This window comes from Rhinopithecus roxellana, chromosome 11 (assembly GCF_007565055.1).
Source record: "Rhinopithecus roxellana isolate Shanxi Qingling chromosome 11, ASM756505v1, whole genome shotgun sequence".
Lineage (NCBI taxonomy): Eukaryota > Metazoa > Chordata > Mammalia > Primates > Cercopithecidae > Rhinopithecus > Rhinopithecus roxellana.
Genome location: NC_044559.1, coordinates 93,992,401 through 94,017,444, shown reverse-complemented (window position 1 = coordinate 94,017,444; position 25,044 = coordinate 93,992,401). Strand labels below are relative to the sequence as shown.

Genomic DNA, 25,044 nt, shown 5'->3' with positions numbered 1-25,044 from the left:
GCAAGGTGAAGCAGCAGCAAATGCTGATGGAGAAGCTGCAGCAAGTTCTCCAGAAGATCCAGCTGAGATCATCGATGAAGATGGCTGTGTTTAATAACAGATTCTCAGTGTAGACAAAACAGCCTTCTGTTAAAAAAGATGCCATCTAGAACTTTCCTAGCTAGAGAAGTCATTGCCTGGCTTCAGAGGACAGACTGATTCTCTTGTGAGGGGCTAGTACAGTTGGTGACTTGCAGTTGAAGCCAGTGCTTATTTACCATTCTGAAAATCCTAGGGCCCTTAGGAATTATGTGAAACCTACTCTGCCTGTGCTCTATAAATGGATCACCAAAGGCTGGATGAGAGCACATCTGTTTACACCATGGTTTACTGAATATTTTAAGCCTACTGTTGAGACCTACTGCTCAGGAAAAAAGTTTTTTTTTTTTTTTTTTTTTTTTTTTCAAAATTGTATTGCTTATTGACAGTGCACCTAAGGACTCTGATGGAGATGTACAAGGAGATGGATGTTGTCATGCCTGGTAACACAACCCCCATTCTGCAGCCCATGGTTCAAGGAGTCATTTTGACTTTCGAGTCTTACTATTTTTTTTTTTTTTTTTTTTTTTTTTTTTGAGACGGAGTCTTGCTCTGCCGCCCAGGCTGGAGTGCAGTGGCCGGATCTCAGCTCTGCAAGCTCGCCCCCGGGTTCAAGGCATTCTCTTCTCACCTCCGAGTAGCTGCCAGGCGCCCACCTCGTGCCCGGCTAGTTTTTTGTTTTTTAGTAGAGACGGGGTTCCCGTATGATGGATCTCCGACCTCATGACCCCGTCTCGGCCTCCCAGTGCTGGATACATTGACGCCCGCTCGGTCTACTATTAAGGAATATTCGTAGGCTATAGCTGCATATAGTGATTCTCTGGGACTGGGCCACGTCATTGAGCACTTCTGGAACATTTGGTGCATTCATGGGATCATGGGGAAGGTCAAAATGTCACAGGAATTTGAGAGAGATGGAGGGGTACAAGTCTTCAATGGAGAAAGTCGCTGCAGGTGTGGTGGAAACAGGACGATAACTAGGATTAGAAGTGCATCCTGAAGATGGGACTGAATTGCTACAATCTCATGATAAACTTGAATGGACAAGGAACTGCTTTTTGTGGATGATTAAAGAAAGGGGTTTCTTGAGTGGGAATGTGCTCTTGGTGAAGATGCTATGAACACTGTTTAAATGACAGCAAAGGATTTTGAATATTCCATAATCTACAGTGGTAAAGCAGCAGTAGGGTTAGGATTTCAGAGGACTGACTCCAGTTTTGAAGTTCAATTGTGGGTAAAATGCCCTCTTTTTTTTTTTTTTTTTTTTTTTTTGAGACAGGAGTCTTGCCCTGTTGTCTAGGTTATAGTGCAGTGGTGCTATCTTGGCTCACTGCCACCTCTGCCTCCCAGGTTCAAATGATTCTCCTGCCTCAGCCTTCCGAGTAGCTGGGATTACAGGCACCTGCCACCACGCCCGGCTAATTTTTACATTTTTAATAGACAGGGTTTCACCATGTTGGCCAGGCTGGTCTTGAACCCCTAACCTCAAAGTATCCACCTGCCTTGGCCTCCCAAAGTGCTGGGATTACAGGCGTGAGCCACCATGCCTAGCCTTGGTAAAATGCTTTTAAACAGCATCACATGCGATAAGAGAAATCTTTTGTAGAAGGAAGAATCAGTTAATGTAGCAGACTTCATTGCTGTCCGTTTTAAGAAATAGCCCCAACCTTCAGTAGCCACCACGCTGATCAATCAGCAGCCGTCAGCGTTGAGGCAGGACCCCCCCACCAGCGAAAAATGATGACTCACCAAAGGCTCAGATGACTGCTAGTGTTTTCAGTGGTAAAATTTATCTTACTTATAAAACACACATTGTGTTTTCAGAGGTAATGCGGTTGCTCACTTAATGGAATATAGGATGGTGTGGCTGTGGCTTCTGTATGCACTGGAAAACCAGACAGCTCGTGTGATCTGCCTTACTGCAATCTTTACTTCACAGTGTGGTCTGGAACGAACGGAACCCGCAGAAGCTCTGAGATTGCCTGTGTTTTGTCCTAACCACCAGGAGCTGCAGCTGGAAGTCCAGTGCTTTTTACCTGAACTAAGTTCTTTTCTGTTTGTGTGTTTTTCACCTGGCAGTGTAATTCCATAAGCCTGGGCCTCTCCTGGCTGCAGCATTCCCTTGCACACACCTGGGGGCTGAACCCACACGCAGGCCGTTCCAGCGTGGGCCCTCACTGTGCGGACTGTGGGTGAATAGACGTGCCTGCAAGAGGCTTTTGCTGTCATGACATTTGCCTGTTTAGATCCCAGCCTCAGTCCTCAGACTCCCCTCAGCACACCCCAACCCCGTAGAGTTTTCCTCCCCTCCCCATTTCCCTTTTTTTTTTTTTTTACTTTTTTATTTTGGTTGCTATAAAAAGGAGCTGACAGGCGAGGCGTCACTGGCCATTAAACCTCCTCCGTGGGTGGCGGGTGGCTCTGCCTCGTGCCAGGCTGGCAGTATTTGCAATGCAGATAAAGAAAAAAATAGGAGATCATCTCAACATGGATGTGATATTTGAGGATGCAAAGTTTTTTTGTTTTCTTCCTTTTTAATTCTTTACAAATGATTTTAACTTGATTCCCCAAATGTAGCCTTTGGTGCTTTCTTCTAAAGAAAACAAAACACACATCTAACCAAACAAAATTTAAAAAAATCAGTTGGAAAATTATAATGATCACTTTGAACTGATGACATCTTTGTGTGCTTTTATTTCCAAACACCTGGGGGAGATATTTCGTACTAAACACTGAGTTCTAGATCATGTGCTCAGAAAGGTAAACAGTTTCGCACCTTGTGTCATGGTGTTAACAGTTTTCTTTTTATGCTTTTAAAGGGAAAAGATATTTGGAAAGTGACATTTTTAACTGGATGATGGGCAGTTTTAATTGCGCCTGACCTTTGTGCTTGGTCACAGGCAACATGCAGGCGTCAGCTCGGGTGTGGGCCTCTGGGTGCTGTCCAGCCAGCCAGCCGCCTGGGAGGTGGGCATTGGAAAGGCTGCATGTGGTCCGTGAATCAGTTTGCTTTCCACTTTCAGATCTGCTTTCTTTTTGGTGATGGGTTTTGAGTCCTTGTCTGTGAGGAAGTTGGAAAGCCAGTCATCTACCAGGTGGTGACTTTGCGGACAACAGGGCCCTGTGGAAGGGCCTCCGGGGTGGAAGTGACATGGAGATGAGGACGACCTGCAGGCTGCCGGGCCTGTGTCTCCTGTCAGTACATCCCCTACCCATATGCCTGAAAGCTTGGTGGTTGTTTTTTTAATTAGATTAAATTAGAGTACTTTAACAGAATGTTGTTATGTATTCATGGGGTGTGAGTGCAGTTTTGCTACCTTGATGTACTCCATTGAGGTGAGGCCAGGGCCTTTAGCATACCCCTCACTGGAGTGACGCTCATTGCACGCACCAGGCAACCTCCTGTCATCCACTCTGCCTCAGATCTCCACCCTGTCCATCAGTCCTATGTCCACCCCACCCTGGGTCGTCTCTGCCCTGTCCATCAGTCTTCCTGTCGTCCCCTCTGCCCTGGGTCATCTCTGCCCTGTCCATCAGTCCTCCCGTCACCCACTCCGCCCGGGGTCTCCGCCCTGTCAGTCCTCCTGTCACCCACCCCACCCCGGGTCTCTGCCCTGTCAGTCCTCCACTGTCCCTTTGTGCACATAGTTTTGCTCCCACTTGCCAGTGAGGACACACACTCTGTCTTTCAGTGTTTGCATTGTTTCACTTAAGATAATGGCCCCCAGTTCTATCCATGTTGCTGCATAAATTAATAAATGTGATTTTATTTTGAGGAAGTGTATAGATTTATATAAATACAACTCTTAGTAATAACTGGCTAATATCCAAGGTTATTGTAAAACTGAGGCTAGGGTCACTAAGGATTCCATCTGTTGCCCGTGATAGCTTTTCTGAGCTTTGCTGGTTGGTCTGAGTATGGTACAGATTCCAGAGAACCGTAGTGAGCAGAAGTTGGCGGGAACAGGACCTCACTGCAGCAGTCGTGTTCAGGGGTGGTCTTGGGTGTTTCCTGTATGTTAGCTAGTGAGTGTTTTGTCTTGTGACGACAGAAACTGCCAAGGAGACGTTAGCAGATAACAGTGCGCAGCTGGGCACACCTAGGCCCAGTGGTTCTTTTTTGTGCGAAGGAGAATCCTTGTCTCTTACCAGCAGAGCAGCACTGGCCATGCCACCACCTGCAGAGCTGCCGTTCCGTCCTTCTCTCTCAGTGTCCTGTGGTATGAACCTAACAGTAACTTCCTGAGCCAGTCCCTTGTTGATGCATGTTTTAAAATTTTTATTGGTTTATTTTTTTGAGACAGGGCCTCACCCTCTTGCCTAGGCTGGACTGCAGTGGCATGATCACAGCTCATTGCAATCTTGACCTCCTGGGCTCAAGTGATCCTCCCACCTCAGCCTCCTGAGTAGCAGGGACTACAGGGCTGTGCCACCACTCCCTGCTAATGTTTGTGTTTTTTATAGAGATGGAGTCTCACTATGTTGCTTAGGCTGCTCTCGAAATCTTGGCCTCAAGTGATCCTCCTGCCTCAGCCTCCAAAGTTCTGGGATTACAGGCGTGACCCAGCACGCCTGGCTGCCTGTTGATGCATTTTAAAATTGTTTCCAAGTTAGAATATTGTTTTTAAAAGTGAGAGGAGATTTAGTATATCTCTGTTTTACCCTTTTAAAGTTCCTCATTTAAGAAGGGCTACTCAGAAACTAATAAAATAAGGACTTAAGGAAATAATTGCATTTGAATTGCTCTACTTAACAGCTTTGTTTTGACCTGTCAGATTCTGTCACTTTTCTTTGAGATAACTGTAAGACAGGCATCACGCTATTGACACATACTAGAAACTTCCTGTGAGGTACTTCAGGACAGACTCCGGAGACAGGTGCGGGTGTCTGAGTCCACAAGTCAGCAGAAACCAGCATGATATGCAGAGTGGGCAGAATGGGGAGGGGCGACTGCCTAAAGCATCAGCTTACGTTTGGAAAAGATGGTGGTGACCATGCTGTGTGCATGTCCACTGCAGAGCCAGGGCCTGGGTGGCACGTGAGGGTTGCCTGGCCGCCTAGGATCAGCATCTGCGCGTTGCGTGCACTCAGCCACCCTCAGCTAGCTCTGCTTGAAGTCCCTGCACACATCTGAGCTGCAGGGTTTCTGGTGCTCAGCAGCAGAGCAGAGAAACACTTCATTTAACACCGTCTTTGGAGAGCACGATGTTCCACAGAAGCAATTTCTCCAATGATCCCTCAAGAACCAACACTTTGTAAAAAAAAGACTATTTCGTGTGTGTGTGTGTGTAAGAGAGGGACATACCAGTGCTTTAGGTGTGCACGCACTGCCATGCTGCCTCCCTGCCCTGATGGCCTCACAGGCTGGGTGTTACTGTTTGTCTCTGTTGTGTTTTGTTTTGGCTTCTCTGGAAGTCAGTTGTTGCTTTTTGCCATTTTTGTGTTGGTTTCTAACGCTCTTTCTCATTCAGTCCCACCGATTTCTCTTACTGCTCCAGAACATTCTAAAATTGGTATGTAGAGATGAAAATGAACCCTGAATAAAAGACTCAGGGCCAGTCCTATGAAGAAAGAACATGAGTGCGTGGGCGTTAGGAATTTCTTCTGTATACCAGAAGGCCGTACTGCAAAACAAGTCAAGAGCATCTATTTGGAAAATACATCTGTATAGGCTCCTGCAGATGCAGTAGTTGTAAGAAAGTCTCTGTCCTTAGTAGCCTTGACATTCTAGGATGATAAGATCAGTACACGAGACAGAGGAGAGCAAGAGAACACAGAGCTGAGTGCTGTTACTGAGTCCAGGCACCACAGATCAGTGTTTCTGTAATGGGTCTTCTTTCTTTGTGTCATAGCCAAGGTGAAACTCTTCAGCTAGCAGAAGAGTGTTCTCACTGTGCCCCCATAGTTCACAGACCTGATCTTTAGAACCTTATTTTTGGCTGGGGGAGGTGGTCAGGTTATACTGAACTAAATGTTTTCTTTGAATAGTCTGTGGAAAGGTTCTTATTAATTCAGTTAATCAGATCTTAGGGAGGCTTGAGCGTAGTCTGAGGTCACTTTAGAAGCTCTTCTCCGTGGGCTGTGGTGAACACGGATATTGCAGAGCCTTCTGGTAGCTTTGCTGTGGTGCCTGTTGGCAGCACTTCCAGCTCTTAGGGTGCTATTGTGTGCCTAACACTGCTGACCTTATAAGTGGCCGGTCACTTGCCCCCTTCGCTGGGAAGAGGGAGGCGTCACTGGAGTGACTTTACCTCCTCCCTGCTGCACACTGTCTCACGAGGAGCAGGGCCTGCACGCAGCCAGTGCTTAATAAATATTTGTTGCATGAACAGTTCTGTAGTGCAGCCCTTATCAGTGACTTAGTTGGGAAATCTCTCATCATTATTATTATTATTATTATTTTTGAGACGGAGTCTTGCTCTGTCGCCCAGGCTGGAGTGCAGTGGCTGGATCTCAGCTCACTGCAAGCTCCGCCTCCTGGGTTCACGCCATTCTCCTGGCTCAGCCTCCCGAGTAGCTGGGACTACAGGCGCCCGCCACCTCGCCCGGCTAGTTTTTTGTATTTTTTTTTTAGTAGAGACAGGGTTTCACCATGTTAGCCAGGATGGTCTCGATCCTCTGACCTCGTGATCCGCACGTCTCGGCCTCCCAAAGTGCTGGGATTACAGGCTTGAGCCACCGCGCCCAGCCTCTCTCTCATTATTTTTGCCGAGAGGGGTTTGGAGAGTAGCATGGCCCCATGAGACTACTGAGGTGGAACTATGCATTAGGAGAGCTGACTTCTCCAGGGAACAGTTGAATTTGAAATTCTGAAAAAGAATCACGTGTGATACATACTTGATTTTTGCTTTGATAGTTTTTTATTTTAAAGGTCCACTTTTTTGGGAGGTAGCCATCAAGGAGTATTTAGAAATGTGTCTTATTCTAATGTGACTTTTCCGTTTCTTGGTCAGTCCTCCGAGTTCGTCAAACGAATGCTTGTGTGAGTTCTTGAATTCTGAAAGATGTGGGTGATGAGAAAGGCCAGGATGGAACTTCGGAGACCCGGAGTGTGCATTTGGGCTGTCTGGCTGTGAAGGGAAGACCTGATTAATGTGTTAGGAGTTGGATTTCATGCAGATAGCTTGGAAATTGCAGAAAGGGCTCTGATGACTCTGAACACAACGCAGCTACCCCACATCTTCCCTTGCACTGTGAAGCGCCCTCTCCGAGGGGCACCCCGGGGTCCTGGGCTGGCTTGTTGGGGTGTCCTTTGGTTCCTTAGAGCACTGTTTTAAAGTCAGGGTTGTTGGTGACACAGGTGTTTACTTTTGAATCAGCACTGTAATAGAACAGTTGACCTGCCAAAATAATAAAGCCACAGTGGTGCCTGTTTCACAGCTGTTCATTTTCAAAGATCTATTCTCAGTGCTTTGACTGAGAAGCCTGGGTTCCAAGGAAGGGACTGCCGTCCGCAGGCCTCCCCCTCGAGCACCCTTGCTCTCTGTGGACACAGAGGCGTGCTCCTCAGAGGTGAACACATTACCTCGAGGAAGCTGCGTTTTAAAAATAGGAAAGGAAACGATCGTCAGTGTTTGATGTGGTGCCGGAAAAGCACTCCCATCAGCGCTTTGTGGCTCAGTGTTTTCCACATCGTGTCTTCTTTTCCTTAGCCGTAGAACTTTCGGCAGATTGTTATGCAGAAGCGGTTCTGTGTCTCTGTGTGACTGCGAGACAGCTGTTGGTCCTAATGAGGATGCCAGCTTTGCGGCGTTTCCGCTGATGGAGGCCCGCGGAGGGAGCGGAATGTTCCAGACCAGGCAGTGGTGTGCGGCGAGGAGGTGCCGCACTGTCAGCTGGAGGAGCACGCTCGGCTGCCCCACACGACAAGATAAATGAGTTTGCCGGAGTTTGGCAGCGTCGGAACCATTTCCAGTGCACGGCCGTGCGCGCCAGCCTCCCTGTGGGACCTGTGGGCTGAGGGTGCCTTGGAAACTGCTGCCTCTTAGCCAGTTCTTTTTTCTTTTGATGTCCGACAATACTTGTCAGGATTGTGATTTATTAAAAACCTAATGTCTTTCAGCATTTCATTAACATGGGGTTAGGCGATCTTTTGTTGAGCCTTTTTTCCTATTAATTTAGCAGAATGTTCATTGAAATTTAACTTGGCCAAACCTCCTGAAGACTCCAGTTCAAAGAGAAGTCGGGGGCAGCTCTCCTCTCACTCTTCCAGGCTCCCCCAGCAGTCGGAGTCCTCTAAGCCTCATTGTAACCTTCTCACTGAAGCATGGCAGCCTCTTATTCATAGTCAAGCCCTCACGTTGTTCTTTATTTTTTTAGATGAAGAATCTGGAGGAGTTACTGGGTTGATTTTGCAGAGTTTCTCTGCTCATGCTGCTGTAGTTACCCGTGCTGCTCTTGTTACCCATGCTGCTGTAGTTACCTGTGCTGCTGTAGTTACCTGTGCTGCTCTTGTTACCCATGCTGCTGTAGTTATCTGTGCTGCTGTATTTACCTGTGCTGCTGTAGTTACCTGTGCTGCTGTAGTTACCTGTGCTGCTCTTGTTACCCATGCTGCTGTAGTTACCTGTGCTGCTGTAGTTACCTGTGCTGCTCTTGTTACCCGGGCTGGGTGTTTGTTCGTGTCCTGCCCTGTGTGATGCCGCGGTTTCCAGTCGGGCAGTTTCCCCCCAGGAGATGATGTTGGTTGTCACCCATGGGGAGGGGCCTGCTCTAGTTTCTCGTGGACCTGGGCAGGGCGGCTGCTACATCCACAGGCCAGGATGCGGCCCCACAGGGAAGGGCCCCGAGCGGGGGAATAAGTGTCAGCAAATCCACACCGCAGCTGTGGGCACCACGACCAGGCCTTTGAGAAGGCAGACATGAAAACGGTCGCTGCCACATCATCCCGACTGTGTTCCGAGGCCTCAGTGTCAGAGCGTGTTGCCAGGTGGTGTTGACACTCCTTGATTCTTAGTAGCTTTGCTGTACTTTAATGTTATGTTTTTAAAAACCTTGTCTTAATGCAGTGGAACTTAGACTTAATTAGAACTCAGCTCATGTCCATCCACTTAAATGAGGAGGAGTTTCATAAATGGGCTTGGTGACTGGATGGTGCTCCTCTCATCCAGGGTCGCATAGAGCATGAAATCCCATGTCATGGTACAGCTTCAGTGGTTGGGACAACTGGCATTTAATTGGACTCCAGAGTTCCAAGCAATTTTTATGGACCGGACCTCGGTGAGGGTAGATGTGGAAACCAAGCTTTTGGTCCACGTAAATTAGTGATTTGTGATGACAAGGGGACACTTCCTTCATTGATAGGTGGAAATTCACATGCTTATCATCTTGTAGGTATCTCAGCTGCTTTAGTGAGGGGTGAGGTGGGTTTTGAGCCTCTGTACAGAGTGAGTGACTCCAGTTTTTGTGCCCTGGGAGACAGTGTAGGGGTCAAGCCTGTGTCTCTCCGAGAAGGCACTGCCCCTGCGTCTCAGGATCTGCCCACTGTGTCCTGAAGTCAGACCATGTCTTCCTGGGTGGGCCAGTCATGGGGGGGACTGGCAAGCACGCGGACCCACCCCAACCCTGAGCCAGGCAGGACATGCAGCCCCCCTGGCCGCTGCTGAAGAGAGCTGTGGATCATGCCTGGATGGTGTGCCCTGAGCTCACAGGGAAAGTAAGGTTTTTATCACACTCTTTTTACTGAACTTTGCCAGTGAGCAAAGAGGTGATTGAATTTTCTTCTTCAAATGTCATTTTATTATTTGAGTCCTGAATACCTTCTGGCAAGTGCCAGAGACTTTCCTTTGACTGCTGGTTAAGGTAGTCGCCCCAGCCACCGCCAGCACAGCTTCAGCCAGTGAGGACATGGTTTCCTCTGCAGATTTTGCCTGGGTTTCTTTGGTGATTCTCAGTGCAATTCAAGTGATATACTTTGTTTATATGTTTAATCCAATTTTACCACTAGTAAGGGTATTTAATATACTTAGCACCATGTCATACACTGTTTTTTACGTTTCAAGAGCAAAGTTGATGAAAGGGTTTAGCACAAACTGATGAAACCTTTCTTCCGCATCTCTTCTTGTTTTTATGGTACTTTTCATCTTTAGGGTGTGTCTCCCATCTTAGCTGTTTCAGGGCCTCTTTGGTTCCTTGAGCCCCTCTCCCTGAGGGCCACATGTTTCAACACATTTGAGTTAAAAAGAAAATTGTTATTATTTTGGATTTATATAAGCAGGTTCCAAGAGTGGTTGTGATGTTGAATTTTTCTCCTCAAACTTTTAAAGATAAAAGTTGTGTTTAAATATACGTAATATAAAACTTACTATTTTAACTGTTTTTATGTGTGTATTTCAGTGGCATTAAATCAGTTCACATTGTTGTACAACCACCAGCACTATTTCCCGTGCTTTTTCATGATCTCAGATGGAAACTCTGCACTCATGAAACTAGTCTTGCCTGTCCCCCAGACCCCGAGAACCTGTGTTCCACTTCCTGTGTCTATGAATTTGCCTAGTCCAGGGATCTTAGATGTGCCTGTGAAACTATTCATGCCTGTCCCCCAGACCCCGAGAACCTCTGTTCCACTTCCTGTGTCTATGAATTTGCCTAGTCCAGGGATCTTAGATGAGGGGGATTCTTGAAAGTTCATTCATGTTGTAGCTTGTGTTAGAGTTTCTTTTTTACGACTGAATAATATTCCATTGTGTGTACATGCCGCATTAAATCCATCTGCTGATGGACATGTGGGTTGTTTGCATCTCTTTGGCCGTTGTCAGTAATGCTACTGTGAACGCTGGTGTGTGGGGCTTCTTGGCTGTTTGTATATCTTCTTTGGGATAATGTTGATTCAAGTCCTTTGTCTGTGTTTGAATTGTTGAGTTGTCAGAATGTTTTTCTCTAACTCCTGTGTTATGATTACATTGATTGAGAGTTGTTGTGGGAATGGATTTTTTAAATTCTCTGCCACAGACCCAGATGTGTAGACATTTGGGCATGTTCTGTCCAACCCTACTTTCTGTTTGTTCCGTTGCCTGGAGATGTGGAATAGAGTAGAATGGACTGTGTGTTTCTAATCCACTGGGAAGAAATCAGGTGTCCTTTTCTTGCACTGGTGGAGAGGTTTTGGGAGGCGGGAGCAGTTTGCGGAGGAGACAGCTGTGTTTGCGCTTCTCCGACCTCCTTCCCACCCACTTGGTCAGGGTTGTGTGTGGGCTGTGGTGTCGTGTCCTGCACCTGCTATTGTGTCTGACCCTGTGCCCTCTGCTTGTAGCACTGTGACCTCTGCCGTGTTCACCGTGGGAGACAACGTGGTTTCAGGCAGTGATGACCGCACGGTGAAAGTCTGGGACTTGAAAAATATGAGATCCCCCATTGCAACTATTCGCACGGACTCTGCCATTAACAGGTAACGTCAAACTGTTGGTTAAGTAAGTGGCGTAGTCTGATGGGAAAGGGTTGATTGTGATTTCATGTTTTATTTGTGGAGGTTTAATTGATAGAGCCCTGGGAACAATGGTTTAGGTTCCTTTGTCCTCTAATGCAGTTTCAGTATTCCATGAAAACTTAAACTAACTGAGCCTAAAACCAGGTAGGATCAGTGAGATTTGTAAGAATGAGAATGACCCATTTCTGGCAGACATGCAGGGCTTCTCTTGACTTCTTGTGAGGGTTGGTCTTGTGTCTGGGTGGGTCTCGTTCTACCATTGAGCAGTGTGTGTGTGTGTGTATTGTATGTATGTGCATGGGGTCTGTGTGATCTTGTAGCTACGTGTGAGTAACTTGGTTTCTTTTGAACACCGTAAGCAGGTGGCACACGCAGTGTGTTAATGTAGTTAGCCTTGAAATGTGAATAATATGGAACCTCCTGCCTCATTATCTGTAAATTCAAAAACTTAGAGTGTCACTGTTTTATACACAACCCACTTTTACCTCTTCTTTGCAGGATCAATGTATGTGTCGGCCAAAAAATCATAGCCCTCCCCCATGACAACCGACAAGTGAGACTGTTTGATATGTCAGGAGTGCGCCTGGCACGGCTTCCCCGGAGCAGCCGACAGGTAACAGCACGGTCGGTGTGCATACGCAGGGCATGGTGGAGGAGGACGGGTAGAGATATTTTACATTCTTATTTTGTTACTAAGTCTTTGCATGCTAAGTTTTTGTTGGAAATACTTGAGCTGTATTTAGAGTTCATGAAATTTAAGAAGTAGAGTTGTACACCCGAGTTATTCCACACCTACCTCAGTGTTCTTTTTTTTTTTTGAGATGGAGTTTTGCTCTTGTTGCCCAGGCTGGAGTGCAGGTGGCGTGATCTCACCGCAACCTCTGTCTCGCGGGTTCAAGCAATTCTTATGCCTCAGCTTCCCCAGTAGCTGAAATTACAGGCATGTGCCATCATGCCTGGCTAATTTTGTATTTTTAGTAGAGATGGGGTTTCTCCAAGTTGGTCAGACTGGTCTCAAACTCCTGACCTCAGGTGATCTGCCTGCCTTAGCTTCCCAAAGTGCTAGGATTACAGGCATGAGCCACCGCACCCAGCCCCAGTGTTCAGTTTTTAAGTTTAAAAATAAACAAAATATGCAGTTCCTCTGTTTCACAGCCATGAGGAACGAGCCCTTTGGTGCATGTGTTAGTGGCGGCAGCTCTGTAGGGAAGCAGTCTTAGATGTCTGCAGTTGTGTCTGTACAGGCTGGAAGTGATGTCTGCAGTTGTGTCTGTACAGGCTGGAAGTGATGCCTGCAGTTGTGTCTGCACAGGCTGGAAGTGTGGAGTGGGCCTTGTGGCCAGGCAGAAGCCGGGTTGGTTGTAGATTGGGGGTCTTTAAGGTGGGATCTCTTCCACCTCCAGCCAGAAAAACACGTTTCTGTGGCAGGCTGTTGCGACAGGAAAAAATCTATTTAAATGTTAGTTTCTTGTTAGTGAAGGGTTGCTCCTTGCTAACTTTGGAAGACAGCGGAGGGAGTTTCTTGCTATGTGCTGTTCAGCCCACCTGTCCTGGTTGCCTGGAAGGCGCAAAGAGAATCGAGACTCCATGGCACCCGCGCAGATGCAGAGGCCCAGGGGGCCTGGGGGCCAGTGTTCAAATTCCCTCGCGACTCTGATGAGCTCTGCAGTCGGGCCTCGCTGTAGTGTGGGTGGCATTTGCTCTTGGCTCTCCCCTGGGAGGTCACAGGGGCCGCTGCGATGCACAGAAACTCCCCGTGGTCAAGGCAGCGTCTCCCCAGCATTGTGCGTAATGGAACCCCTCATAGATGATCCCTCTTTCCTGTCTTTTGATCTTGTTGGAGTACTGTCTGGATACCTGTGTGAGTAAATGGATTTGTTCCCGAGGCCTCCTGTGGCTGCACGGGGCCGCACACTGCCTGCAGGCCGCTCTGGTGGCCCCCTCAGTGCCTCTGTGGCTCAGTCTAGAGACCAGCTCGTGGCTCATGGGCCGCAGCTGCTCTGCGGGGTGTGAGCCTCAGAAACTGCAGGCAGGCTGGTGATCCGGGAGGCACGTGCGAAAGTGGGGGCTCTCTCAGCGCAGCAACACCTTTTCTTCAAGTGGCACAGAGTTTCTGGAAATGACCTTCACTGAGACCGGGTGTCTCCTCAGTCCCCTTCACAGCCTGAGTGCACTGTTTGAAGTTAATTATTGATGTTTTTACTCCTTGATACACATCAAAATAGTGGAGTAGAAAAATTTCATGAAATTAGAGTGACTAAAATAGGCTTCACAACCCTTAACACAGCCATAAATTGCTTGTCCTGGGGAATCTTTTCATGTTTTGTTAACAGCTGAGTATCACTTATGTGTCCTCTCAGCTGCATCTTAGACATAGTAGAATGTTGTCTTTTCAACATGCCTGTGTGACTTGTAAAATTTCTGTGCAGCATGTAAAGTTTGCATTTTGAAGCACAAATTCATGAGAACTATTTGTTTATGACTATGAATTATGACTTTATTACTTTGAGAGTATTTTCCTTCAGAGAAATGGAATTCTGAATGGTTCTTCGTGGCCCTAATTTTGTGTAGACAGTTTTCTTTTCAGTTATCTGTGAACATTCAACTTTGTTGACATTGTAGGATTCTGTTGTGCCTGGGTTTATTCCCTCCTAAAGTGGTATATGAAATAGATTTATTTATTTTTTATTTTTTAATTATACTTTAAGTTCTAGGGTACATGTGCACAACGTGCAGGTTTGTTACATATGTATACATGTGCCATGTTGGTGTGCTGCACCCATTAACTTGTGAAATAGATTTAAGATTAATGAATGTGATTTAACTTTATTTAGAACTTGTAACGCCTCTTCGGATAAATAAATGTGGTTTTCAGTGTTGCAGAACCCTGCTGGAAATCAGCGACTTACATTGTTCTTACTTCTTAAGCTGACCGACTTGGAAAAGAGAAAACAAAACACTTATTTGAGCCTTTAAGTGGTGGAGTGAAAGGAACTGATTGAAAATATTTCCCTGTAGTGCTGGAGTAGGTGTCACTTCCCAGCGTGAGTTTTGGGAAAGTGAGCTTGGTGGAGAGTCAGGAGGTCCAGGGTCAGGGTTCCTATGAAGATCAGGCTTATGGGGCGCGAGGGTCCCTTCGTGAGGGTCTCTGTGATGTGGAGGCTCACGGGGCGCGAGGGTTCCTATGAAGTGAGGGCTCACGGGGTGTGAGAGTCCCTGCATAAGGGCCTCTGTGAAGTGGAGGCTCACCGAACGTGAGGGTCCCCGCAAAGTGGAGGCCCACGGGGCCCCGTGCTGAGTGTCCTGGAGCAGCACATCATGTGCACTGGGGCTGCCACGATGGCATGGGACATCTTTGGGGTGCATCTGCTTCCTGGGTGGCAATGCTGTGGGCGCACGCGAGATGGAAATCCCATGGGAGCTCTGCCGGCGGTGAAAGCCTGGCTGGCTTTCTTCTGGAAGCTCTTTGTCTTTGGCACTTGTGCAGCAAATGCCTTGACTTTCACTGTGAAGAGCTCTTGCCCACAGCCTTGGTTTTACTGCCAGTTAATGGATGCATTGCTGCTTCCTTTTTTGTGCCTTTGTAACCCTTTGTTATGTGGTCTTTCTTACAATTGTTTTATTTTTCTGGCCTTTTGTGGTTCTCTCTCCAGATGTATAAATAGCATATTTGTACGTGAATATTTTGCAGGAAAATTTTATGCCATTCTTTGGGTGTTTCTTAATCTGTCAGCTTTGCTTAATACTGACTCACTCTTGTACTTTATGCTGTAGTAGCAATGTATCAGAGCTGCTGTGTAATTTAGAAAATGCAGATGGGTCCTAAGGCACTGCTTACAGACATTCTAAGTGTTGGCTAAGAGCCTGCATCTGCTACCTACATACACACCGATATGCTATTGCTCTGTCACATATTTTGCAGTAACTTTTCCAACATGCTGATATTTAAGTGGACTTGCTGAAGATGGCAGGAATCTACCTAAAAGGCCATTTATTTATCCTTGTTTTATATGACACCAAATGTATTTTTCCAGTTCCTTTATTACTGAAGCCAGTTATTTGTTAAAATCCTATTTGAAGTATTTGAGTGAATATCATTTAATTTACCCCTAAATATCTCCTAGCTTCATTTATTCAAAATTTTCACATTGATCATTTGGTTTTTTTTTTTGTCTGACTGTAATCTTACTCATTTTCTTAAGGAAGGAGTCATACAGTGCTTTTGGGGTGGGTTCCACCAACCCTTGTGCTCACTGGCGTCTTGGCCTCACTCGTCCTGGCCTGGCTGCACATCCTGGCGGCTCTGCCGGGCTTGGCGATCTGTGCTCGGTGGTCAGTGCTCGGTGGTCCATGCTCGGCAGTCCGTGCTCTGTGATCCATGGGGTGCTCGGTGGTCTGTGCTCGGCAGCGGTTGGTGCTCGGCGGTCCATGATCCATGGTCCATGCTCGGTGGTCCATGATCCATGGTCCATGCTCGGCAGTCCCTGCTTGGTGGTCCTTGGGACTAATCCTGGGCACCATGTTGTTTTCTTGTAACTTTCTTACTTTGAGTGATGTGGTTATTCATTTCGCTGAGGTCTTATAAATCTTACTTTCGGGAATAATGCACTGATTTTGGTTTGTTTGATCGTCACTAGGGCCACAGGAGAATGGTGTGCTGCTCGGCATGGAGTGAAGACCACCCCGTGTGCAATCTGTTCACCTGTGGGTTTGACCGGCAAGCCATTGGTTGGAACATCAACATCCCTGCATTGCTACAAGAAAAATAAGGACACCGGCAGTCCTTGGTTTCACTCTTTGCCAGCACAGACCTTTGATGGGTGCGGGCTTTTCTGCATATTAATCAGCCGTTTTTGTGAGAGTTTGACCCTGGGAAGGGTGCTTTGTATATGTTCTTTTCACATAGTGCCCAGCTTGCATGAAATGTACAGAGAAATGTGTGGTCGTATTTTTTACTTTTGTCTTGTATATGTGTGTGTATTGGGTCCTCTGGGCAGTAGAGGCGGAGCTCACCTCCCATGTAGCACATGAAATGCTTGTGAGTTGTTGACATTGGACAGGTGAACAGTAGGGCATTACATTTGTGTGAATTAAATGTGAACCTCTGTATTACGTTGCGGCGTCGGCGGTCCTGCGTTCCCTGAAGTAACTGTATGTATCTGCCTGTGCTGGGAAGACTGTGGGGCTGCCTGTGTTGGCTGGTGACCAGCAGGATCGCCCCGGGATTTTGTGTTTACCTCGCGTGAAGTTCAGCACGTGCTATCGTGTAGTCAGCTTCCACTCTGATTTCTGTTACAGTTCTGCAAAGGTAACCTGGAGTTTAAAAGTTAAAAAAAAAGCATGGGATGTTGGATTTGCACCATTTGGAGTTTCTTTAAGGAAAGAAAAGTTTTCTGCTTTTTTATAGAAAATTATTTCAATCTCCTGAGCTCTCATCCTAGCAAATTTTGAAATAGGATTCTAATCACCGATTTCAAATATTAAGCAAAATGTAAAGCACTTTAATTTATAGCTATGGTTATAAACAGGCTTTAGATGTTTCAAATGACTTGTCCATTGAATGTGACTTGACCTTGATAAGAGGCCCTGCCGCCTGCACACAGAGCCCAGTTACTTCTCCGCACCTCGGTCGTGTGCTTCCAAATGGACTCACTGCCGTGGTGGTGTTTGAGAGCCAACAACACTACCTCAGAGACGGGTCTTTGGGAAACTTTGGGTCTCACTGTTGCCTGGCTGGAGCACTTTGGTTTATAGCTGGAATACTGAGTTCCTGTTCAGAAGGCAGGAAAGACAGTCACACTGACATGTCCTGAAGGTGTAGGCTCTCCACTTAGGCGCACAAGCTGATGGCCACAGCCAGCAGGCCCTGGTGATGAGACACTTCCAGCCCCCGTGGTGGGGACGCCTCTCAGTGCCAGTCCCGCTACTGCTGAGGTACCCTGGTGTTCTTGCCTTCTTGGAAATTACTGCTCACCTGGTATCTGTACGTTAATGTTTCTTGCTGAGTTACGGTTTTGATAAAGAGGCTCTCATTTCTTGCCTCTTGTATTTTCAGTCCTTTCAATACGTCTACCTGGAGGCTCACCACTTGGAGAGACACAGGAAGGTAATATTTACAGCTGTCATGTGACACCCCCAGGTCTTTGTGTTTTGCCCCTGTTTTATGGTGAGGTAGGCGGGAACCCGTCTGGTGACTGGTAGATGCAGGTGCATTAGGACATGGGACTTTGGGACCCGTCCTTTGGTGCAGCTCGCCAGGGCTGAGAGGCACCTCCCTACTTGGGTCTTCAGGAGCTGGCCCGAGGAACTTTGAATCTAAGTCATCTAGAATGACTCTGAAATGACTGACAGCCCGGGTCCCAAGAATAACTGATAACAACCTCAGATGGATCTTACCTGGCTGAGGGACAAACAGCAAATATTTCAGTCATTTGATTTTACAGATAAAAAATGTGTTGTGTTTTTGTCTGACATTGTTTCCTGACTGCACTGTTCTGAGAATGGAGCCTACCTGGTCCCTCTGGTTGATTAGACTCTCAGGTTTCAGCTCCTGCTGTCCTGAGCGAACTTGCCCGATGCAGGGCTGTGCTGTGTCCAGATGTTGCTGGGGCCTCGCTTTTTCTCTTGGCCGGAGGTCTAATTCCCAGAGCCTCCCACACTGCACATGCAAAGGTCTGAGCCCAGGGCAGCTTCTGGGGCCACTGCACAGGCCGCCTGCTTGGGTTCCTCGGGGTTTAATTTGAAATTCTGGGTGTTTTAGGATGATGGTTAGGAACATTGAAAAATGGCTGCAAATAGCCAAATCCAGATCTCTGCCAGATTAAACATTTTTGAGGCTTTTAAAAATCAATATTCCTAGTGGTCATTGAGTTCCAGGTACACTGGTGCCCTTCACTGCCACAGCTGATCACCTTCTCCAGCGAACTGGAGGGACCTCAGAAACTGGATTCCTGCACGTCCTTTGGGGCGCAGCCCTGCGGTGCTCAGGCACAGCTCTCAGGAGTGGGGGTGCCTTGCTGTTCGCTGCTGTGTCGTCTTCTAATGTGAGCTCATCCACTGCTGCTGCAGCGTGTTAATCAGGAGTCACAGACAAGATCGGGGATGGTGCGTGTATGTGCGTGTGCACGTGTGTGTGGCTAAATTAAGTCATACTGTCCACCACATGTGATCTCGTGTGAAACAGTGTTTGAAAGTGGGAACAGTTTTGTCCTGTATGCTGATGTGTCCAGAATTTCATTTAATGATAGACAGAAAATGTGTGGTTACTGAAAAGCGTGTATCGATACAGAATTTCTTAACAGCCATGCTGTTGGGCAAAGCAACTGTTTTTCAACCTCTGCTCATCAGTTTCGTTAGAGACAAAAACTCTGTACATATTTTGGAATCTGAAGACTCCTATATAAATCATTTGTTACTTAAATCTGTGAAAAACATGTGTCTTTGGAGGAAAATGTATGCATTTATAAGTGTTCTGTGGAATTAGTTTTTATTGTATTGATATAATTGTCTCTTAAGTGTTGAGTGTCTTCATTGCAATATGAAATTCATTAAAATGTCCATGGTCCATAATTATTATTATAAAAGCTTTGTGTTGGGAGTCTTTTATTATTTTTACAGTTTTTCATGTTTTGCTTTGGTGAAACATTGTGAATGACCATATAAACATCACGATGACCTAGAAATTGAACAAATATAATACTGGTCACTCGAAAAATTTTTAGGCTTAAAAAAATCAGTTGTGTTTTCTATCTATCTCTTATGTTAACATTCAACAATACATAATTATGCTGCTTCATCCCTCATCAGGACCCTGAAAATTTCCAAAAGGGTTAACAGCTTGACACAATTTTTGGTAAAGTTCCTCAGTATAATAAAATGCTCGTACTGTTCTCATTGCAGTAAGCTTGTTTGAAAGTTAAAACAACAACAACAACAACAAAAACAGTTACAGAAAGTAGGTGCCATTTTCTGTGGGAGAATGCAAACCAGATTGGGAGTGGCTCCTGGAGGCTCCTGGTGCATGGCCATGTCCGACCCACACGTGGAGGCGGAGACTATGGCTGAGGCCATGCCTGAAGCTGAGGCCGAGGCTGAGACCAGGGCTGGTGCTGTGGCTGTGGCTGAGGCTGAGGCCTAGACTGGGCCTGGGGCTGGGTCTGAGGCGGAGGCAGAGGCCTTGGCTGAGGCTTTGGCCAAGGCTGAGACTAGGGCTGTGGCTGTGGTGGTGGCCGTGGCTGAGGCTGAGGCTGTGCTGAGGCTGTGGCTGAGACTGCTGTGGTCTCAGCAGGTGGAGAGTCTGGGAGGGTTCTTGCTTGAGCAGATAGTGGCTCCTTCACACTGGCAAGGCCACTGCCTAAGCTGCATTAGTGCTGGGAGTATCTTCACACCCAGAAAGGCAGACCATTTCTCCTCTGGTTACTTAACTTTCCCACCTTCCTCCTTAAATAGTCTGTGATTATTGTCTAAATTTCATAATGTTACATAATGTGAATTTAAAAGTTCATGCTCTATTAATATCAAGAATCCTGATAGAAACGCTTACACATTGCTGTGAGTTCACCAAAACGCCAGGGCACTGGTCTCCCTTACTATCCATAGGTTTACTGTTTTTCCCTAATAACTTAGAATTTAAAAAATTATGCTAAAATTTGGGAACACCTGAATTTATTATATGTAACATATACAGTTCATCTTACAGTGGGAAGAAGCTGAAAATGAAATTAGCTAAAAGTCTTGTGTGACTTTATTTTATTAAAAAAAAATTTTTTTGAGGTAGTGTCTCACTGCGTTGTCTAGGCTGGTCTCGAACTTCTAAGCTCAAGCAATTGCTCACCTTTGCCTCCCAAAGTGCTAGGATTACAGGCTTGAGCCACCACGCCTGGCCAAAAGTCTTGTGTAATGTAAAATTAATTTTAGTAGAATATCTTTTATTAAGCAGCTTTTGGTCAAAATGAAAATGAATTAAGCAGGTCTTTGGAGACGCAGGAGCTCTGTGTGGAAGCCAAGCGAGAGTTTCCTGAGGCCTCTTGGTTTGTGGGCCGAGTGGAGAATGGTGAGGAACTGCTTTGGGTATCTGGTCAAGGAGGCTTCTCTGAGGTTGGTCAAGGCATCAGGAAGTGGCGGGGAGAGTTCCCAGTGAGCAGAGCGTCATATGCAAAAACAAGGTGAGCTTGGGACACTTCAGGTGCCGAGCTCACGGTGTGACCAGAGTGTCAGTGAAAGGTGGTGGCCCCGGGGGGCTGGAGTGACTTGCAGGTACCGTCTCACGCAGAAGTTCTGGGGAAGCTCTGGATTTCATCCTGTGCACCTGAAAGGGTGAAGATCAGAAGTGGGGAGACTGCCCAGTCATCCAGGTGAAGGATGTTGGCTGCCCGGGCTGTGTTGTTGGCAGTAGGATGGAGAAAGAGGATGGATTGAGATCTAAGGGTTAGAACAGGCAGTTCTTTTTTTTTTTTTTTTTTGATTTTTTTTTTTTGAGACAGAGTCTCGCTCTGCCGCCCAGGCTGGAGTGCAGTGGCCGGATCTCAGCTCACTGCAAGCTCCGCCTCCCGGGTTTATGCCATTCTCCTGCCTCAGCCTCCCGAGTAGCTGGGACTACAAGCGCTCGCCACCTTGCCCGGCTAGTTTTTTTTTTTTTTGTATTTTTTAGTAGAGACGGGGTTTCACCGTGTTAGCCAGGATGGTCTCGATCTCCTGACCTTGTGATCCGCCCGTCTCGGCCTCCCAAAGTGCTGGGATTACAGGCTTGAGCCACTGCGCCAGGCGAACAGGCAGTTCTTGCTGGAAAGAAGTGTTCTTCATTCTACAGTTCAGAATACATCTAGGAAAGGTATTGATTGTGCAGGCATTTCTTAGTGTACTCAAAAGATGTTTCAAGCACCGACAACCTAAAATATATGATCAGGATTTTCCCCTTAAAGGGTTGATGATGAGTTAGGAAATGTCCGTCACAACTTAGAGACATTATTATCTTAACTAAGTTCATCTGTCACCCGTGCTGATGAGCACCTTGCCCCCCCACCACTCCACAGACTCTGCCTCCCTCTCACCTGGGCACCACATCTGCCTCCCACATGGATGCTGTTGGAGTGGTCATGCCCTGGTACGTGACACCCTGTCTAGACATGATTGATTGGGGGTGGGAGGGTCTCAGGCCTTTGGACTTGGCCTGAAACACCACCAGCAGCTCTCTTGGGCCTGTAGTTTGCAGATGACAGACTGCAGGACTTGTCAGCCTCCACAACCACATGAGCCAGTCCCTCATCACAAGTCTTTGTGTATCTATATACATCCTATTGGTTCTGTTTCTCTGGAAAACCCTAATACAGTGACCTATTTAGTTAATGGTTCTAGTACTGTTTGTTATCCACATGAAATGAAATAATCTATTTGGAGCCCTACCTCATACTAAACAAAAATCAATTCCAGCATTAACTGTTAAATTTTAAAGGAGAAATCAAAATTATTTTTTTTAATACTTTGAGATTTATTAAAGTTCTTTAAAAATGCATTAAGCATACTAGAAAAGATGGATGAATTTGACTACATTAAAATTAAAAGATTCTGTTCATATAAGACACCTTTAAGGTGACATGATAAACCACAAGTGGTAGTTGCAACATATAATTCACAAAGGACTACTATCCAGGATAGTGAACAAAATAAGATTTTGTATATCTATAGGAGAATTGGAAATTGCACAGCAGACCTGAATAGGTACGTCACAAAAGAGAAAATATGAGTAGCCAATAGCAAAATATAGAAATTGAGAACATGAAAATTAAGGCCAAAATGAAATGACATTTCACAGTCATTAGATTGGAGGGAAAATCTGTGGAGCACATATAGACTACTAGAACTTTGCATCCTCTTGGTTGGGGCCTAAAGTAGTACAGCAACTTTGGAAACATAGCAAGTCTGGCTATGTGCATACCTCCGTGCCCAGCACACTAGGTGTGTGTTTAGAACACAGTTGATTACGCTGTAATGTCTAGAGCATTTGCATTAGAATCATCTTGAGTGTTTGTTAAAATGGAGACTTCTGGGTCTCCAGAAGCTACTGACTCAGAATCTCTGCGGAAGGGTGACCTGCCTTTTATAATAAACATGCCCTCATGTGGGATTCTACTGTCCAGTTTGAGAACCACTGTTCTAAAGAACTTGCATGCCGGGCGCGGTGGCTCAAGCCTGTAATCCCAGCACTTTGGGAGGCCGAGACGGGCGGATCACGAGGTCAGGAGATCGAGACCATCCTGGCTAACACGGTGAAACCCCGTCTCTACTAAAAATACAAAAACTAGCCGGGCGAGGTGGCGGGCGCCTGTAGTCCCAGCTACTCGGGAGGCTGAGGCAGGAGAATGGCGTAAACCCGGGAGGCGGAGCTTGCAGTGAGCTGAGATCTGGCCACTGCACTCCAGTCCGGGCGACAGAGCGAGACTCCGCCTCAAAAAAAAAAAAAAAAAAAAAAAAAAAAAAAAAAAAAAAAAAAAAGAACTTGCACATGTGCTGGGGGACTGTGCAGCGTGATAGCACCAAACTAGAAACAACCCAAACGTATACACGGGTAAACTGGCAAATCTACACAGAGGTAGCACAGAGCGGTAAAATCGGAGACCACCACGCTACATGCAATCCTTGATCTTAGGAACATAATTTGGAATGAAATCATAGGCACTGAAGACCACAGACATATGAAACCATTTTCATTAAGTACAAAAACAAACCAAACCACATCTGCCTGTCCATCTATCTAATCCGTGGTCACATATTTTGGGGACAGAGGGTGGGACTGGGAAGAGCTCAGAATCGGCAGTGTTTGGTTCTTAATTTGGATGGTGGGAGCATGTCTTTTTTTTTTTTTTTTTTGAGACAGTGTCTCACTGTGTCACCAGGCTGGAGTGCACCAGCTCAATGACGGCTCACTGCAGCCTTGACTTCCTGGGTTCAATTGATCCTCCCACATCAGCCTCCTTAGTAGCTGGAACTACAGATGCATGCCACCACACCTGGGTAATTTTTGTATTTTTGTGTAGAGACAGGGTTTTGCCATGTTGCTCAGGCTGGTCTTGAACTCCTGGGCTCAAGCAATCTGGGTATTCATACTTTATAATACTTTACAATTAGAAGGAATTTTTTATACTTCAGTGTACCTAATATTATGTAATTAAAAGAGTAATATAAGAAATTCTAAAGAGCAAGTGTGTGTTATTCCAAAGATGGATAAAGTGAGTCCTGATAAGATGGGGGATTTATACCAATATTTTTTGATAGCATCAGTTTTAAACTCATCATTGAAGAGCCATATTTTATTCACTTTCCATATTAGTACTTTTTCCATTTACAAACATGTAGTTTTATTCTAAACTGATTTTCAGGCAGTGTGCACATTTCATAGGAGGAAACACAAAGCCAATTTTGCTCCAAGATAATGTTCTTGAGAAAATGGTCACTGAGGAAGTTGTTGAAAGGCAGTGTGTTACACTATGTCAAAACTGGGCTGCTTTCAAATACATTTTAGAAATCCCAGCTTTAAAGTAGGAAATGTAATAAGGATTTCATTTGCCAGGTGTGATCATAAAACAGTAAAGGTAGTTTTCTAATGTTGCTCATAAACTGGGACTGAAAATCATTTCAAATCCAGGAGACAGTCCAAAAATGGTTATTGAGCAATGGCCACATATTGGAATAAAAATTTTTATTCTCAGTCTGTGTTTTGGGGAAACAGCATTTCATTGCATAGGTGGATAAGTTCTAGAATATTGGCTAAACATATAATCATTTTCTAAAATGCATATGCATTGTAAAAGTTTTCTAGCTCCTGAAGTATTATGGAGCTTTCTAGCTCCTGAAGTATTATGGAGCTTTCTAGCTCCATAATATAAAAATGTTCTACTGATAAACTTTATTTTCTTTCTTTTTCAGTAATAAAATTAATTGTATATGTTCTCTAACCACTCCCTGTCAGAAGGAACTAATTTTAGTTTTCCTCTCTTTTGAAACAGCTTTATGCTGGTATTCTGGTGTAACAGACAACACGCCAGTCATATTTAAGGTATAAAACGTGATTTCCTTTGACAGGCATTTACCATGAAATCATCCCCACAATCGAAATCATGCACAATCCCCCAAGAAAGTCACCCAGGCCCTTCCGTGTTCCCTGCACTGCCCCTCCTCACCCCCACTCCACCCTTGGGGAAACACTGGTCTACTTTCTGTCACTAGAGATTAATTTGCATTTTCTATAATTTTGTATAAATGCAGTTATACAGTATGTATTTTTTGATTTATTTCACTCAGAAAAATTATTTTGAAAGATTAATTTTATTGCATATCCCAATCTATTTCTTCTCATTGCGAGTAGGATTTTGTTGTGTGGATAAACCAAATTCATCTGTTTACCTGCTGATGAACATTCAGATTGTTTCCAGTTTTTGGCTTTTTCAAATAAAGCTGGTATGAACACTTGTGTACAAGTCTCTGTGCTGACATGTTTTCATTCTCCTGGGTGAATTCCTGTAAATGCTGATTTTTAACTCTGAGAG

General features: G+C 45.8%; 1 protein-coding gene across 3 annotated transcripts in view; it reads left to right on the top strand.

Moving 5' to 3' along the window:
* WDR37 (WD repeat domain 37) overlaps window positions 1–19,086 on the top strand; it is a 77,521-nt gene extending 58,435 nt beyond the window's left edge. For all 3 annotated transcript variants that reach the window (XM_030940636.1, XM_010362011.2, XM_010362002.2), the window contains exons 12-14: window positions 11,330–11,464; window positions 12,002–12,116; window positions 16,141–19,086. In XM_030940636.1, coding sequence (XP_030796496.1) covers window positions 11,330–11,464; window positions 12,002–12,116; window positions 16,141–16,272 — 382 coding nt within the window. In that variant the 3' untranslated portion in view covers window positions 16,273–19,086. The remainder of the gene's footprint in view (window positions 1–11,329; window positions 11,465–12,001; window positions 12,117–16,140) is intronic.
* Window positions 19,087–25,044: the final 5,958 nt, after the last annotated feature.